Source organism: Rhineura floridana, chromosome 1 (assembly GCF_030035675.1).
Source record: "Rhineura floridana isolate rRhiFlo1 chromosome 1, rRhiFlo1.hap2, whole genome shotgun sequence".
NCBI classification, from domain to species: Eukaryota; Metazoa; Chordata; class Lepidosauria; order Squamata; family Rhineuridae; genus Rhineura; species Rhineura floridana.
In genome coordinates, this window is record NC_084480.1 from 65,886,151 (window position 1) to 65,903,542 (window position 17,392).

The window sequence follows — 17,392 nt, forward strand, 5'->3', positions numbered from 1 at the left end:
TCCCTCCTCCTCTTTGCCCTCCCCATGGTCAGTTTTACCTAGGTTAGATGCTCTGTAGAAACAGCAGTAACACAGAAAAAAAGCAAAGTAAGAAGAACACCAACAAGCATACAAAAATATAATTCTCCATCTTTGGAGATGGCAGGTGTTGCCACCACTCACCATATGCTCAGAGGCACGTTACCAAATTCTTCCAAGCTACACAGGAAGTGGATTGGACTGTGAAAGACCAACCCAAATGGTGTTTGCATTTTGACAAATTTGTAGGTCAGTACAATATCTCAAAGAGGAGATCAGGTCTCCTGCTCCCCTGGTGCATTCACTACAGCTGCCCAATTTCCCTGCTTTTTAAAGTTTGATAGAAATAGTCAGTCAAACTTTATTGTATATAGCCAAAGGCCTTAACAATGTATACAAAATATTGCTTAAAATACCCGTCTTAGGTTTGACAGAAATATCTGTGGGCTATAGGTAAGTTCTTAAAGCGCAAGTTTTTTTTTGCCTATTAGTGAATATATGCAAGTTTCATGTAGGGCCCTCATGACGTCGCCATCATCATCATCATCACAATTCCAACTAGTACTTTTTTTAATCTGGATTTTCCCATACTGTAAAAAATCCAGTTTCTAAGAAGTAATACATTATGCATTCACATTCGCCACTGGTGTGGACGCTCATTACTGCAAAAATCTGATGGGCGTGGAGAGCACATGTGTGGTGATAGTTTGGTGGATGCTTTCTAGCACTAGCCCTACTTCCATTTGCTCATCAGCTGAGCCTATCCATTTTGTTTCTGTTAGCCCTAAAAAACAAATGATATGAGCATGACTCTGAAGTGTACATCTGGGTGCTTATTTCCATCGATTGGTGCAAGCTGATGGCACATCCACATTTCAACAACCAAGTTTAAAAAAGCTATTCTCTCAAGATTTCCACACAGTAAATGTGGGTGCTTGATGATTGCCTTAGAGACTGTATTGGCCTTTTTTTTAATGTGGAGATCTTATGCAAAATCATGTTATAATAGCTTCAGTGTTTTGTTGCTGCTGCATGTTTTTGGGTGGGGAAACCAATGTGGTTGTCTGTTAATGGGGTCCTATGAGGTATTTTTGGTTCTTTTTTATACTGCCACCCCACAAAAAAAACCCAAGTATCACTCTTGTACCAGACCTCCATTGAAATTGATCTTGCCTTTTCAAAAGCACAACCCACCATTTTGCCCATTGTGAAATATGATACCTCAACGCTGCTAACAACTGCTCCTGTATGCACCTGGCAATTTTTTTTTAAGTGCACATGAATAGGTACAGAAATAACCTACGTGCATACCCCAAATGGAAAAAGATGGAGGAGAGGCAAAATAACACAGCAGATAAACATTCATTCAAGCCCCACCCACTAGTGTGGATGGCGAACAGCAGAATAGCAATTAACATCAATGACTGAGAAAACAATAAATGTGTGGAAACAAATGTACCAGTCATGCAACCCAAAGAAATGTTATGAACAATTAGTTTGCAATATTAAGCTCCTGTCTAGAAGCCCCCTTCCAACACTGGGAGAAAATTACGGTAGTTCACTGGATCCACTTATAACAGATAAGTAAAAATACAGAAGCAGAAACAATAAGGTTCAGCTGCATATAAAACTGGCATACATTGTCATGTTGCCAGTGTTGTACTGAAACACTCTCAGTGCTGGAGAAACAGATTGCAGGCCTCCATAAACACACTGCTTGGAGAAGTGCTACAAATCATCATGTGCCTGTGATACAGAGCTACTATGCTCCTTCGGCTGAAGTGGATAGAACAATGGCTCCTGTTTGAAAAGGCATTGTGGTGCATGACAGCCTCAAGCCAACACTGGTTGCACACTGTGCTGAAACTGCATCCAACCCTGAGCAATAATGGAGGCAATAATGCTAGGAAATAAAGAGGCCAGTCATACGTGAATCTGGATTCCAAGTTGTGCATCTAATCCCCTAGTGGAAGTAGCTTTTGAAAAGGTCACTTTTACCCTGCAGAAACTGGACTCTTGTCCAGTGCTAGCTGTAGATTTTGCAACATGAAATGTCTCAGTTTGCCAGGAGTGAAGCAGAATCTGTTTTCATAGCTCAAAACTTCCTGGCATTTATTTTACAGGGAAAGAAGAAATAACCCAACCTTATTTCATATTGTACTCAAGCAACTACAAAAGTGAAGTGGGTCACATGGAGCCAAAGTAACTATAAAATGATAGATGAAAGTAGCACACACATCCCACCCCAAATACAGAAGTTTAGAATGAAGGGATTTATCAACTAGCAGTTGGTTTCAGGTGCATTCTAGATGAATCCCATAGCAAGTGGGACTTGCCAGACGTACAACTCTGCCTTGAGCTGTCTGCCTAGTTGGTACCAATGCCCAGTTTTTTTTGCTTGGACCCATGCCTAGAGTGAACATCTTCTGAGTTTTTATTCTGGACCAAGTTTCCAGTGCCTACTGCAAATTCAAATTTACTATGCTGGTGTATGCCGAGTCTAACCAGCTCCAGGTTTTTATTGGGTGCTTGGGAAAGCAAAGTGTCATCAGCAGAGCCCCCTAGTCAACATTTTTCCCAAAGGCCTTCCAAAAAATAGGTCAATGCCTTTGAGAATGTACAAAATGTTTTCCCTTGTCCCTGCAGCTTCCAAACACTTGCGGTTAGGAAAAGGAGGTTCCAGAGCAAACACTGTAATTTCTCCATCACATCTCTCTCCCCACCACCTGCAAATATATTTATGAAACCTATGTCTGTAGATTGGACAAAGCTTTTATTGCAAGTGTGTACTGGACTTCACATCCCAAGCACACAATTAATAGTAAAGCTCGGGTGATAAATTGTTTAGGGGCCCACCAATCTTGTTCCCAGAAAATACCTAACTCCACCCTCTGCTGATGTTTAACGTAAGTGCCCAAAGTGCTATGTGCAAAGGAGCAAACTCTGGTTAACACTTGCAATGTTGATCAGAAAAGTGGTTGAATATTAATAGGCTGGATCCAAAGTATTATTAGGAATGGAGGAAAAATGGTACCTAGCACCAGTTCACCTGAGCTCATAGCGATGGGGCAGAAATTTGATTCAGTTCGCATGTAAAGGTAAATCTACATAATATGCACTTTCCGGAATATTATGTAAACTGAAACACAGCCATCCTTTGAAATTTGCACTTCTCCAAATTTTGCAATGCAATTCTCCAGCAAAGCAATGTGTACGAAAATACATATAATAGTGTAAAATCTGCATAAGATGCATGTATTAGTGAAAATAACAAAAAAATTCAATTAGGCTGTGGTGACCCAGGCTAGGCAGGGAGGCATAGATGAGGGCAACTCCGGCAGTGAGGACTGGGGCAATGAACTTGGGGAAGAGACTAGCAGAGAGGAGAATTCACACAGGCCCACACCCGTCACTGACAGCTCATCCCCCATCGATCCTGGCCCCTCTGCAGAAGAGCAACATGGACTGTCAGAGACTGTTCCAGCAGCTTTGTCCACCCGACATTTCCCAGCCAAGCGCCCCACAGTTACCCACACTTGAGCAGGCAGATAGCCCCCGCCCTTCAGAGGGGGAAGCTGAGATCTAACCCCCATTTCCTCACGCTTGGAGATGTCAGAGGCGGCAGATTCAATGGATGGAGTTGAGGAGGAGCCTTCGTTTACATTTGAAAGTGAAGCCTACTTAAATTGACTTAGGGGAGGTGCCAGTTGCTGAGTCAAGGTCTGAGAGCAGCAAATACATGCGTAGTCAGTGTTAGTTCAGGGCAAAAGTTCCTAGAAAGCATCATTAGGTGAATGAGGCACACTGCTTTTGATGTATCTATAACTTTTTTAAAAAGAGGAAAAAACCTCAGACGTGACTGAGATTGAGTCTTTCGACTTCGGGCAGGACATAGGCAAAATTAAATATACAAATGTGTATATTATGAAAATTTTACAGTAAAATGCTAAATAATTTTCATGACGACTTCTTTAAAAACAAACAAACTGATGATGTGACCTAAATTTAAGATTGGAAAAATGAGAAACTGGGAGAAACTGAAATTGACGGATTTGTCCCTCCTGATAGCTGTAAACAAGGATATAATCTGGAGGTTCTATAGCAGTTCTCGTGCTTCTGCTTGTGCAAGAGTTCGTGTATGTCTTTTGTAGGCACAAGGACGTCTTAGGATAAAGGTTAACTCTTGTAGTACAAGACTTTAATACAAGTCTTCACCTTCCACATGAAGTAGGACATCATTTGGATCCAACCATATGTGCCTGTCACCAGGATTCTATTGATATGTATTGCACAAACGGTAACTTGATTGGCATGCACCAGTACAGCTATCCTGTGTATGGCAAGTAGAATATATTAAAGCCTTTAGGAAAGAAGACTTTAGTAACATTTTTGGGGTATGTAGAACTGCTAAATGCCAACCAATGTCAATCTGATCAATTAACAATACAATTTGGCTCATAATGTAGAGATGGTGAGACACATACAAGTACATGGTAAAAGGGCAGAGAGAGAGAGAGAGAGATACAGACAGACAGACAGACAGAGACAGAGAGACTCTGGCTACTGTAAGTCTCACCCCTCAGCTTCAGGAGCCTTCAAGAGACAGCTGCTTCTGGAAAGAGCTGCAGGGAAAGAGAGACATTCTGGTTGCCATGAAACAGGCAGTGAAAGCACCATCCCATTTAGTCATGGGAAGAGATGGATAATAATTGGTTGCTACTTAGAGTTGAGGGTGGGGTGGAGGTAACTTGGGTTTGAGGTGGGTTCCCAAAACAGTTTGTTCCAGATTTTCTTTTTACAACTCCTGATTGGTGATGGTACTTTTGCATAGTTAAGATTTTAATAATTTTGGTTTGATTGGGAAAGAATTATAAATTGTTACCTTGGGCCAGTCACTGCCTCTCAGCCTCAGAGGAAGGCAATGGTAAACCACCTCTGAATACTGCTTACCATGAAAACCCTATTCATAGGGTCATCATTAAGTTGGGATCGACTTGAAGGCAGTCCATTTTATTTTTCATTTTCATTGGGACATTATTGGAATCTGGCTCATCACATCTGTTACCTGGATCACACTACCGCTTCTCCGCTTGGCTGTGTACCCGCATACACAACTGTATGAAGAAATCCAGTAATTTGAATTGGTCCGTAGAAAATAGTGTAGAAATGAATAAACAAAAGGAACATTTCTCACATTCAGCAAAAGTCTGGATCTTGATACTGTAATATTAAGACAAAGGCAGAAAAAAATGATTGGGTACTTTATAAATGGGAAAGGACCTCAGGTTCAATCTCAATTTCTATCAATCTAGGAAACCTTGAAATTCACAGCAAAATTTTGCAGCTTCCAACCATCTCAAAAAGAATCCAAGTGCATCCAAGTAATGAAATTACTTGAGGCGTTTAACCTGTAGTTTAGAATTTAAATCCTTTTCCAGAGGCTGAATTTGTAATTAATCCGTCAAGAATACATCTCATCCCAGTAACTCCATGATTTCCAGTTTCTGCTTAAATGATTTTAAAACTAACCCATGGGTTTATTTGGCTGCTATGATTTGTTTCTAGATTATACAACTGAACTGGTTAGTGAACAGCATTGCTGCTTTGCTAAGAGATCAGTCAAATCTGATTATTGGGAAACTGCTTAACTAGAAAAGTAGGCTTGATTAACAGGGTGCTTGCACTAGTTCTGTCTTCTGGCTGACCAAATTCAGGGAACACTTAGCCATTAAGAAATCCCCTTGCCAAGGCTGTGCTTCTTTGAATACACAGATTTTACATATGGAATCTGTCTTCCCCACAAGAGCCAAGACAACACCGCAGGAATAGGAAAAAAGAGAAACAAGCAGTTTGAAGCCTTAATGAGCTTAAATTTTAAAAGGCAATTTAGAATTATCTGATAAAATGACCTATTTAACATTTCCTGTAAATATGATCCAGCAATTGTGTTATTTGTACATTACCTACTGGATCAGACATTATACACACAAAGTCCAGCTTGCAGTTCCCAAGGCTGGACCAAAGCTTAGATTTCTGACCATCTGTTTAACAAGTCATGTGACTGTATGTCTGTTGTGTGAGACAGAGAGACAGAGAGAGTAGGTAGTAAAAGACACATTTTATGCTAAATGGCTCCACAGCCGTTGATTACATGTGTGTTAATTATTCATAATGAAAACAGAGTTTTAAATAAATTTTGTAGCAGATCCTTTGAAAAAAACTATGGAAACTGTGATTTTTGAGAATGAAAAGTAACAAAACTAAGCTTGTCATGTCTTGAAACATTGCCCCTGCACCATTGTGCATTCATGTGTGCAAATACAGTGGTATGAGGTAGGGACCAAACCATGAGGGGCCACTTCACTTGTAAGAACTTGGAGGTCTATCTCAAATACTATAGGCTCACCCACTTTTTCCAGTCACCATTATAGGCTGATATGATGAAGGGCCATGCCAGCCTAGTTGAAGCCATCATAAGCTATCTATAGTATTTAGGAAACATCTAGCTACTTGTGCATAGCAATGGGCTTTTCTTGTTGGTTGACAACCACCATAAATATAGCTCAGTACATATCCTCATAACAGGTTTCCGTAAAAACTAGGGGAAGTAAGGACATGATCTGAAGGCACATACTGAAACAACCTTCTAAAAGATTAAGTAGGTCTGAGTCTGACCTGTGCCTGAATGATGAGACTACTAGGAACCAAAAGGGGAAATATAAATATAATAAATAAAAGAGAATACTATCAGGAAAAGAGAAGTGACCCAACCCATCAGCAGAAAATAAGGTATGGCATTTTCAAAACAAAAGATCTGCTACAACTGCTACTTTTCTGGGCCTGGGAATTTGAAGACTCTAATAAAACATAAATTCATCAATCACCACTGAGTACACTTGTCATTTTGTCACAATTTGTTAATCTATTCAATGGATCTCAAGTAGTCCATTAAGTAATATAATTGACATCTGTCACTGTACAAGACTCATTTTGTCTCTGATCTCATTTTCCCCAGGGGAAAGGCATGCTGTGTTTTTGGAAGATTTTCTTTATGTTATGAGTTAATTAAACAGTGTAATCCCAAACTTGCTTATTCAAGACTAAGTCCCCTTGGTTTCAAGTTAGCGTGTTTAGGATTGCACTGAAAGAGTTCGTGCCAAAACAGGTAGTCCTTCCATTTCAGGGCCTTTCTGCTGGCTCACACTGGGGGACTGTTGACCACAGCTTGCTGCTCACTTGGACAGAACTGAGACTTCCTCTGCAGTGGAGCCACTCTGCTGTCTCTCCTCTTTGCTGACTGATGCTGGTGCAGAGGCAACTGTGTTATATACACGAGCAACCTTTATATGCAACTTAGAACTGATGCACATGTATGTCCCATTTTACATGCAAGCAGCTGATTCTCTGCTAAAATTAGGTGCTCCATCTCAGACTAGACTATGGATGAATCTAGAGTTATGTAACAGTTTTCATCAAATCTTCAAAAATGTTACCAAGTTGATTATTCATTATCTGCGGGAAGAACTGAAACTGGATGGTTCACTAGACACAGGGATGTTGCTAAAAATGTCATCTCTGTGTCAAGTTCTGCCACCTTTTCCTGTAATGTTTAGGCATGCTGTATGGTACATGACCAAGAGAAAATGTAGAACTGTGCTGATATTTCAGCCAATATTTTTTCCTTAGCAATTCACCCTAAACATAAATCACGCAAAAAATTGCAGAAAGAAATTTCTTAGAAATTCTCAGGTTGCTGAAGTGGAACTTATATTTTTATTTAAGGCTGAAGGGTATGTGCGTTTGTGTGTTCTTCCTTTAAATCAGTGTTACCCAACCTTTTTTGACCCAACGCCCCTTTGCAAAATCTTTTTGTGCCCAACGCCCCCCTCAGATTACGTATATGCCAATGCTTCCAATTCTTCCCTTAAAATATGAGTAATGCATAAAAGGTATTTTCAATTATTATTACTGATCGTTTTTATCATGCCTTTTTATTGCACTTAGATTACACATTGAATTCTTAGTATATTTATTAATATACATACATAGTTATAGTGTTAGAAAAGTAAATAAAATGACATTTATTATAAAATACTAGTGTGATCCTTGAGCTTGATGAGTTTTGGCTAACTTCACAATATCTGGAGTATACTTGGATAGTAATAGTCTTACTCTGTGTTACTTAACAACAAACTCATTCAGTTTACCAGCATTGTTTTGTTAAACAAGTTCATTTAAACATCACAGAAACAACGGGTGTGGCCCATTCCAGAAGAAAACCAGCGAATAACTGACTGTCTGCGTCACCCGTTTGCACACAGCACTCATCCGTTGGAGGAATGCGCCCTCCACCAATACACCCAGCTTATCAAACACTCTCTCGTGATTGGTTCCAACATCCCTCAAGACAGCATCGGAACATTACCTAGTGCCAGGGCGTGGCTAATATCCCCATTCCTTGATATGACACTGGCCGCTATTCAGAATTTCTTTACTAAAAAGCACACACTATTTATAGTGTTATCCATGAATTGAGACTATTAAATACATTCTAACTGGGGACAAAACAGTTTAAAAATTAATGATTTGTGTATTAAATAAAATTAAAATTAAATGCTTCACCTGTCGCACCAGACCGCCAAATGTCAACGCCCCCTAAAGAACCCAAACACCCCCCTAAAGTTTGTAGTCACACCAATGCCCCCCTGAAAGGCTGTAACGCCCCCCAGGGGGATGCTACTGCCCACGTCGAGAATCGCTGCTTTAAATAATAACAAATCTGTGTCTGGCTCTTCAGCCACATCAACTTCCAGGAATGTCCTCATGGGAGGACCTGTGGGCAAGTGGAGAGGCTGCCCAGAATTTGGAGTGCCTGATGGCAGTGCAAAGATCTTCTTTAAAGTAAAGGGGGGATTCTAAAGACTGAGTACAGTTTAGCCAAAATGACACCACCAACACGTAAGAGGGAGGTATCAGCAGATTAGAATACACAGATAATTTTTAAGAAACACTGGTTAAATGATGAATATAGAGAAATGAATATAAAGAAATGTACATTCAAACCACATAATTCAGCGAGTCAGTGCATCATGCTGTTGATGGTGGCGGTTCTTGCGTGACACAGCATACGTTACTTTGGAGTTAAGTTGAGCAAGAAACTTCTCAGATGCATTAGATCAGGTTAAGAGTCTTTATTAAGACATTAGGGCCAACAGGCTTAAGAGTAAATACATGTAGAGTTTCTTCAGTCACTCCCCCCCCTTCTGGTACATCTCTCTCCAAAGGTACACAGAAGACAACCTCTCAGTTCAGAGGCAATATACAGAAGACACAACTTACAGACTCTGTTAGAACTTTCCCAGTTGCTATCTCACGTTACCATGACAACCGCTGGCCTTGGATGTCTGCTCTCTCTCAGGCCAGGAGATAACAGTTACTTCTCCAAACTTGCAGGCTTTATGGAAAACAACTAGAGACAGTAATGCCTATGGGTCAACAGCCCAACACATGCAACATAATCTGATTTCAAAAAGTAGTGATTGTTGAATCATAACTTTTTACTCTATTACAATGAAGCACCATGTTTGCATTATTATTCCTATTTAATATCTTACATACAAGAATCAGATTAGATGGGTATTTTATCAGCAAGTTTTTAAATTGCTTTTTAAAAATGTGTTAAATTTGTATATTTGTTTTTAATGTTTTTAATTGTTGTAAACCGCCCAGAGAGCTTCGGCTATGGGGCGGTATACAAATGCAATAAATAAATAAATAAATATGAGGAATATGTAGATTAATCAGATGTGTATAGGCAATGCAAACCGTGTAAGGAATTGTGGGGGAGATACTTGAATGAGCAAATACCATGTTATAAGGAAACATCTGAGCAAAACAATGTTCAAGGAGCAATCCCCAATTCATTCAAACCCCAATCCAGTTCACTCAGGTCTTGTCCAGGGGATGATCTTCAATGAGAAATGCTGAACAATTAAATATATATTTGCAATCCTAAAGAACTATTCAGTGGCACTGTGTGGACTTGTATTTTTCTAACAGCAACCCTCATGCCATACGGTGACCTTCTTTTGAAACACAGGTGACTTTCGAAAGTTATCATTTGTGACACGGCATGAAGATCTGTTCGCCAAAGAAAAGGAAAAAAATCCCTATGTCTAAAGGAGAGATGGAGAGATCTGTTAGTTTTGGTTCTCAATTTCTCATTTTTCCAATCTTAACTTCAGTTCTTTCTGCAGCAATTTGCTTTAAAATTATCCAGCATTTTAGTGCAAATTTCTCCTAACAAACACATTTTATAGACAGTTTTGATTAACGTACACATTTTCACATGTGATTTCTTATCATATAATGCATCTTTGTATGTTATTTTCACTCATATATTCATTTTTATGCACAATCTCCCCTAACATCTGCATTCAAACACTGGTTGGCAAACTGCATTGCAAAATTCGAATAAGTGCAGATTTTGAAGGATAGCTGTGTTTCAGTTCTCATATATGGCTCCTTCTGGGAGGAAAGGTGGATTATAAATTTAATAAAACAAAATAAATAAATAAATATTATTTTGGAAAGTGTGAATTTGATAGATTTGGCTTGAAATGTGAACTGAATCTAATTTCTCACCCATCCCTAGCCTAAAGTATCTTTTGGAGCCCAGCCTAAATATATTTCAAACATTTCCAAAGTTTATATAAACCATTACAATCCTTACAATGTGATTCATACTTTTCTCAAATCCTTTCTCAAAGTCTACTTTTGCCAATCCTCGTTCCCAAACTCTACAATAACTAAGAGTAATAATAATAAAAAACCCACATATGCTTTCCCTGTCTACCACACCTCCATTTCCTTGTTTATTCCTCTCTGTTGTTTTCTCTGGTGTGTGTGTGTGTAGGGAAACAGGGGGCAGAATTTTGAGATCCGCTGGACTGGGGGTCCTGAAGAAATTGGGAAAAGATGGGCGTGCAGCAAAGATAGGCCTTTATTGGTTACGTGTGCACGGTCAGTCTCCCATGATGTTTGGTGGAGCTCTGCAACGTTAGCATATCCAATCAAGGGGTTATACATGAGCATTACATAGTTGTTACATAGTGGTTACGCTGTCTACATTAACTTCTAGCCAATCAGCTAATTCCGTAGTAATTCTAGTACCATCACATTTCAGCTATAAGCTAGCTACATTACAGTGTTATTTAGTCCCAGACCTTGGAGAGCACTGGGATGTTCAGTACAAGTCCTATTCCACTTATCTTATCTTTGGAGTCAAGCCTGCATACCATACACACCAGTTACCATGGATACAGGCAGAGAGGCCAGTTCCAAGGACACAGCACCAAAGTGAGAATGAGAGGATTTTAGCTGAGAGAATGAGGGAATTTTTATAATAGAAAATCTAGTTCCCTAAAGAAATATATTTGTATATAAAAACAATCCTCATTCAGCAGAACAATTAATATAATTTTTACCTTTGCACAGTAGACTAGTTTCTACACACTCCACTCTTTATCCTCCATCCAGGCAAGAAAAAGTAATTATCAGAGTTCAAGGACTCATCCAGTCAGGCAAAAACACTCAGAAAGGATGTGAAGCCAGTGAGGGGGCTTGTCTTGGAAAAAGATGGTGTATTGGGGGGGGAGTATGGCCTGGGGACAGCCCCAAGGGCCAGACAGAGACCCTAAGCCTGAGGTTACCTATCCCTGAATTTTAGATTGTAAAGCCCTTATTGCAGGTTTCTTTCTGTTCTATCTTGTGAAGCAACTATACATAAGTAATGGTGCTACCTGAATACAAGAATAACTCATCTAATAATAAAAATAATCACCATAGTCATAAATGCTGTTTTCAAAAGAACTCAAAAGTGATTTTTGTTGTAAGTCGCAATTGGTAAGTAGCAACAGCAGTCTAGCTAGAAATACAAATAACCATCTACACAATGAACCTATCTACACATCTGCAATCTCATTCCCATGTAGACGTGCAAGAGCTCTGTATGCATAGGGTTCCCTCCCATTTTTTGGCAGCTTCTCCCACGGTCTTGTGGGTTGCTTCTCCAAGTATCTGGAATAAGTAGTAGCAAAGCTCATGGACCCCCTTCCAGAAAGGGCGCTCTTTGCATATGTGTAGCTCACTGCTGTAGCCTTTGGTCGAGGGCCCTTTGACTGGATACATGCTATCAAAGTGATACCAATGGAGGTCAAACTGCACAATATAAATATGTCAGCATAATGTCAACACATGAGCGTTAGCTGAAGAGCATTCTCAGGTAGCTAACAAAATAAGACAAACAGCTGTTTTATCTAAGATGAAAACACTATAATTCACTAATAAGCAAAAACCCTTGCGGTTTAAGAACGTACCTATAGCCAACAGATAATTCTATCAAACTGTAAAAAGCAGGGAAATTCTTAAACCACAAGGTTTTTTGCTTATTAGTGAATTTCTCTGCTTTAATTCAGGAGATAAATAATGGGATCCTGTGCAAGTTTGCTGAGAATGGATTGATCATTTGCTTAAGATAGGTGAAACGGACCATGGGGAGGGAGGCCTGGAGTGGGAGAGGAGGAAGAAGGAAGAGAGGAGGAGAGGAAGAAGGGAGGAGGAAGGGAGAGAAGAGGGGAAGGAGGGGAAAGGTAGGTTTGATCATTTGCATGCTTATTGAGTTCAGTGGGATTTACTCCCGTGCAATCATGGCTAAAACTGACCATGGGGGAGGAGGAGGGGAGGGGAGAATAGAGAGGAGGAGGAAGGTGGGAAGAGGGGAGCAGAAGGAGGAATGAGGGGATTGGAAGGGGTGGGGGGAGCAGTGAAGGGAGGGAAGGGGAAAAGGGAGGTGATGGGAGGGAGGAGGTGGGTAGGGTAGGTTTGATTATTTGCATGCTTATTGAGTTCAATGGGATTTACTCCCATGCAATCATGCTTAGGATAGGTAAAACTGACCATTGGGGAGGGTGGAGGAGAGGGAAGAAGGAGGGGATTGGAAGGGGATGGAGGAGGGAGAGGGACGAGAGGGAGGGAATTGGAGGAGGAGGGAAGTACAGGTTTGATCATTTGCATGCTTTTTGAGTTCAGTGGGATTTACTCCTGTGCAATCATGCTTATCATAGGTAAACCTGACCTGGGGGAGGAGAGGAATTTGAATGGGTGGGCACAGTTGAAGCCCCTTTTCTTTCCAAAAGGAAAACATTGCAAACAGTATCATTCTTTTTCAGGGTTTCTCCCACCTTTTTATACTACAGCAGGCACATGTAGCCTCCCACCCAAATTTAAACCAAAGTTGTCACTGGCCACATCCACACCAGACCTTTATTTTACTTTAGACAGTCATGGCTTCTACCAAAGAATCCTGGAAAGTGTAGTTAGTGCAGGGTGCTGAGAGTTGCTAGGAGATGCCTGTGAGGATCCCACCTCAGACCACCACCTGTCAGGTCCCTCCAGTCAGGATCCTGGTTTTTATTTGTTCTCTCACGGGCTCTAGCACAGATCTCGCAAGATCCCACTGCTAGGCAGCACCATCAGCCACTCCCTATTTTACAATATTGCCTGGGGACTTTGCCTTAGTCTCCTTCTGGTTTATTGTTACTTTGTGTCTGGGTGCACTTGCAGGCCACAACCTCCCTGTATCTTTGTGCCAATAAAGCATACAGCCATGGGTTGCCCTGGATACTGCCACCATGCAATACTGTTTCTCCACCTTGGTAATTACCCTGCCCACCCTTCTGGTCTGTGAAAGCCCCAGCCAAGGATGAGGCTTTTGGTAAACCAAGAAAATATTTATTTATAAACACCAGAAAATAACAAGATTACTTATAGTATATTTAACAAGCGTATGGTTTCATATATTGTGTAACTCTTTATGTTTCTAGTCATATATAATCTGCCTCAATACCAGCCAAATATAATCCAACCCACAACCAACTCCAACTCACAACAACCGACTCCAACTCAACCAACAGAACTCTTTCTCAACTGTCATCCTCTCATTTATACCTTCAGTCACTCAAACGCTCAGCCAATCACAATACAGCATTCTCCAGCATTCAAGCCCAAATACTCCCCCCTCTCACTAACTCTACTTACCACATTTACCCTACAAAACCTGCACTTACCATATTTACAGTAATATCTACATACAGAGACATCACAATGCCCTGTTCCCCTCACAAACCTTCAACCAGAGGAGCTAACTGTTAAACCACTCTGGCTACTGGAGCTCTGTCAGTGGAATAGAAGTCTCCTCTCAGCACCCTTCACAAGCTACACTTCCCAGGATTCTTTGGGGGAAGCCATGACTGTCTCAAGTGAAATAAAGGTCTGGTGTGGGTGCGGCCCGCTGATCAGGCAAGCCCAGCAGCTGTGAGTCTGGCATTTAGAACACTGACAGTTGGTACTTACTGAGCATTCCTGGCCTTAACATTGAGTTCAATGCTAAATTTCCTAAATTAATTAAAAATCAGCCAGGCATTTTTTTTAACTTTTAAATTGCAGAAGATGAAGGTCAGAGTATTGGGCAAGGTCAGTAATAGGATTATAGGTACTCTGTGAACATGGCTGATTTTTAATTAATTTCAACAAATTAGAGAATTCTGACAGAAAATGTCCAAAAGGGGTCTGGTTTTTTGCTTTCTTTTTACACTTTGAACTCTCAATTCTCTCTGAGTGTTTTGTGTATCGTCATGAAAATTTAGAGGGTTGTTAAGCAATTGTTTCTGAGTTCAGAACTATAAGTTTTGTAAGGTTTTATTTTGAAATGAGCTTCTGAGAAGCATCAGAATGGCATGTGGGGTATTTTCAATTTAACATTGCGGAATTTATTTTTTTATTTATTTTATTCAGCTTATATCCCGCCCGACTAGCAAACAGCTCTCTGGGCGGCAAACATAGAAACATATACAATAATAAAATTACAAGATCAATATAACAAATATAAAAGTACATCATCTAAAATACCAATTACAACATTTACATAAATAACTTAGATTAAAATGCCTCAGAGAAGAGAAAGGTTTTAAACTGGCGCCGAAAAGATAATAGTGTCGGCGCCAGGCGTACCTCCTCGGGGACACTATTCCACAATTCGGGGGCCACCACTGAGAAGGCCCTAGATCTTGTTACTACCCTCCGGGCCTCCCTATGGGTCGGGACCCGGAGGAGGGCCTTTGTAGTAGACCGTAATGTACGAGCCGGTTCATAATGGGAGAGGCGTTCCTGCAGGTATTGTGGTCCCACGCCATATAAGGCTTTATAGGTTAATACCAACACTTTGAATCTGGCCCGGTAGCATATTGGAAGCCAGTGCAGGCGAGCCAGAACAGGTGTTATATGCTCAGACCACTTAGTTCTTGTTAGCAGTCTGGCCGCCGTATTTTGCACTAGCTGTAGCTTCCGAACCGTCTTCAGAGGTAGCCCTACGTAGAGCGCGTTGCAGTAGTCCAAACGTGAGGTTACCAGAGCATGAACCACTGATGTAAGGTCCTCCTTACTCAGATAGGGACGTAGCTGGGCTACCAACCGAAGTTGGTAAAACGCATTCCGTGCCACCGAGGCTACAAGGGCATCGAGTGATAGGGAAGAGTCTAAAACGACTCCCAAACTACGAACCTGCTCCTTTAGGGGGAGTGTAACCCCGTCCAGGACAGGGTACGTATCCACCATCTGACCAGAGAAACCATCCACCAGCAGCATCTCAGTCTTATCCGGATTGAGTCTCAGTTTGTTAGTTCTCATCCAGTCCATTGTCGCGTCCAGACAATGGTTCAGCACATCGACCGCCTCACCTGAAGAAGATGAAAAGGAGAAGTAGAGCTGCGTGTCATCAGCGTACTGATGACAACGCACTCCAAAACTCCTGATGACTGCACCCAACGGCTTCATATAGATATTAAAGAGCATGGGAGACAAGACCGAACCCTGCGGGACCCCATATTGGAGAACCCACGGGGTCGAGCAATGTTCCCCAAGTATTATCTTCTGGAGACGGCCCGCCAAGTAGGAGCGGAACCACTGCCAAGCAGTGCCTCCAACACCCAACTCCGCAAGTTTCTCCAGAAGGATACCATGGTCGATGGTATCAAAAGCCGCTGAGAGATCAAGGAGAATCAACAGAGTTACACTCCCTCTGTCTCTCTCCCGATATAGGTCATCACACAGGGCGACCAAGGCCGTCTCAGTGCCAAAACCAGGTCTGAAACCCGACTGAAATGGATCTAGATAATCGGTTTCATCCAATAGCGCCTGGAGCTGGTCAGCAACCACTCGTTCCAAGACCTTGCCCAAGAATGGAACATTTGCCACTGGTCTATAGTTGTTAAAGTCCTCTGGGTCCAAGGAAGGTTTTTTCAGGAGTGGTCTCACCGCTGCTTCTTTCAGACAGCCAGGGACCACTCCCTCTCGTAAAGAGGCATTTATCACTTCCTTGGCCCAGCCAGCTGTTCCATCCTTGCTAGTTTTTATAAGCCAAGAGGGGCAAGGATCAAGTACCGAAGTGGTTGCACGTACCTGTCCAAGCACCTTGTCCACGTCCTCGAACTGAACCGACTGAAACTCATCCAACAAAACATGACTAGACTGTGCTCCAGACACCTCATTAGGACTAACTGTCATAAAATGGGAATCTAGGTCCCGACGAATGCATAAGATCTTATGCTGGAAGTGCTTAGCAAACTCATTACAGCGGGCTACCGATGTATCTACCATGTCCTGTGGGCCAGGGTGGAGTAGCCCTCGGACAACTCTAAAAAGCTCCGCTGGGCGGGAGAGAGATGACTTAATAGTGGCGGCGAAATGTTGTTTCTTCGCCGCCCTCACCGCACCTACATACCGCTTGGTAGAAGCACAAACCAGCGCATAATTGCATTCGTCGGGAGTTTGTCTCCAACTCCGCTCAAGCCGTCTCCTATCTTGCTTCATCGCTCTTAGCTCCGGAGTATACCAAGGAGCTGTATGAGCTCTACAAAGGAGAGGGCGCGCAGGAGCGATCGTGTCCACTGCCCGGGTCACCTCTGCATTCCACAGATTAGCCAGGGCTTCGACAGGAGCGCCAGTCCTATCAGCCGGAAAATCCCCCAGAGCCCTTTGAAAAGCATCAGGATTCATTAGTCTCCAGGGGCGGACCATTTTAATAGGTCCCTCACCCTTGCAGGGGGAAAAGGCCACTGAAAGTCTAAACTTCAGCAAGCAGTGATCTGACCATGACAAAGGGAGAGATGTAAGACTCCCCACATCCAGATTACTATCCCCATGTCCAGTAGTAAAAACAAGGTCGAGAGTATGCCCCGATGTATGTGTTGGGCCACTAACACGTTGAGACAGCCCCATGGTTGTCATGGCGTCCATGAAGTCCTGAGCCGCCCCAGAC

General features: G+C 41.8%; 1 protein-coding gene across 7 annotated transcripts in view; it reads right to left on the reverse strand.

Annotated features, from left to right (window-relative positions):
• ST8SIA4 (ST8 alpha-N-acetyl-neuraminide alpha-2,8-sialyltransferase 4) overlaps window positions 1-17,392 on the reverse strand; it is a 168,924-nt gene that overhangs the window by 9,340 nt on the left and 142,192 nt on the right. Inside the window, exon 5 of one of the 7 annotated variants that reach the window (XM_061623248.1) lies at window positions 5,084-5,238. The exons of 5 other annotated variants lie outside the window; for them this stretch is intronic. In XM_061623248.1, the coding sequence (XP_061479232.1) occupies window positions 5,094-5,238 (145 nt within the window). In that variant the 3' untranslated portion in view covers window positions 5,084-5,093. Of the gene's footprint in view, window positions 1-5,083; window positions 5,239-9,826; window positions 10,194-17,392 lie in introns of those variants that run through there. One more of the 7 variants, XM_061623242.1, reaches the window with a different exon arrangement.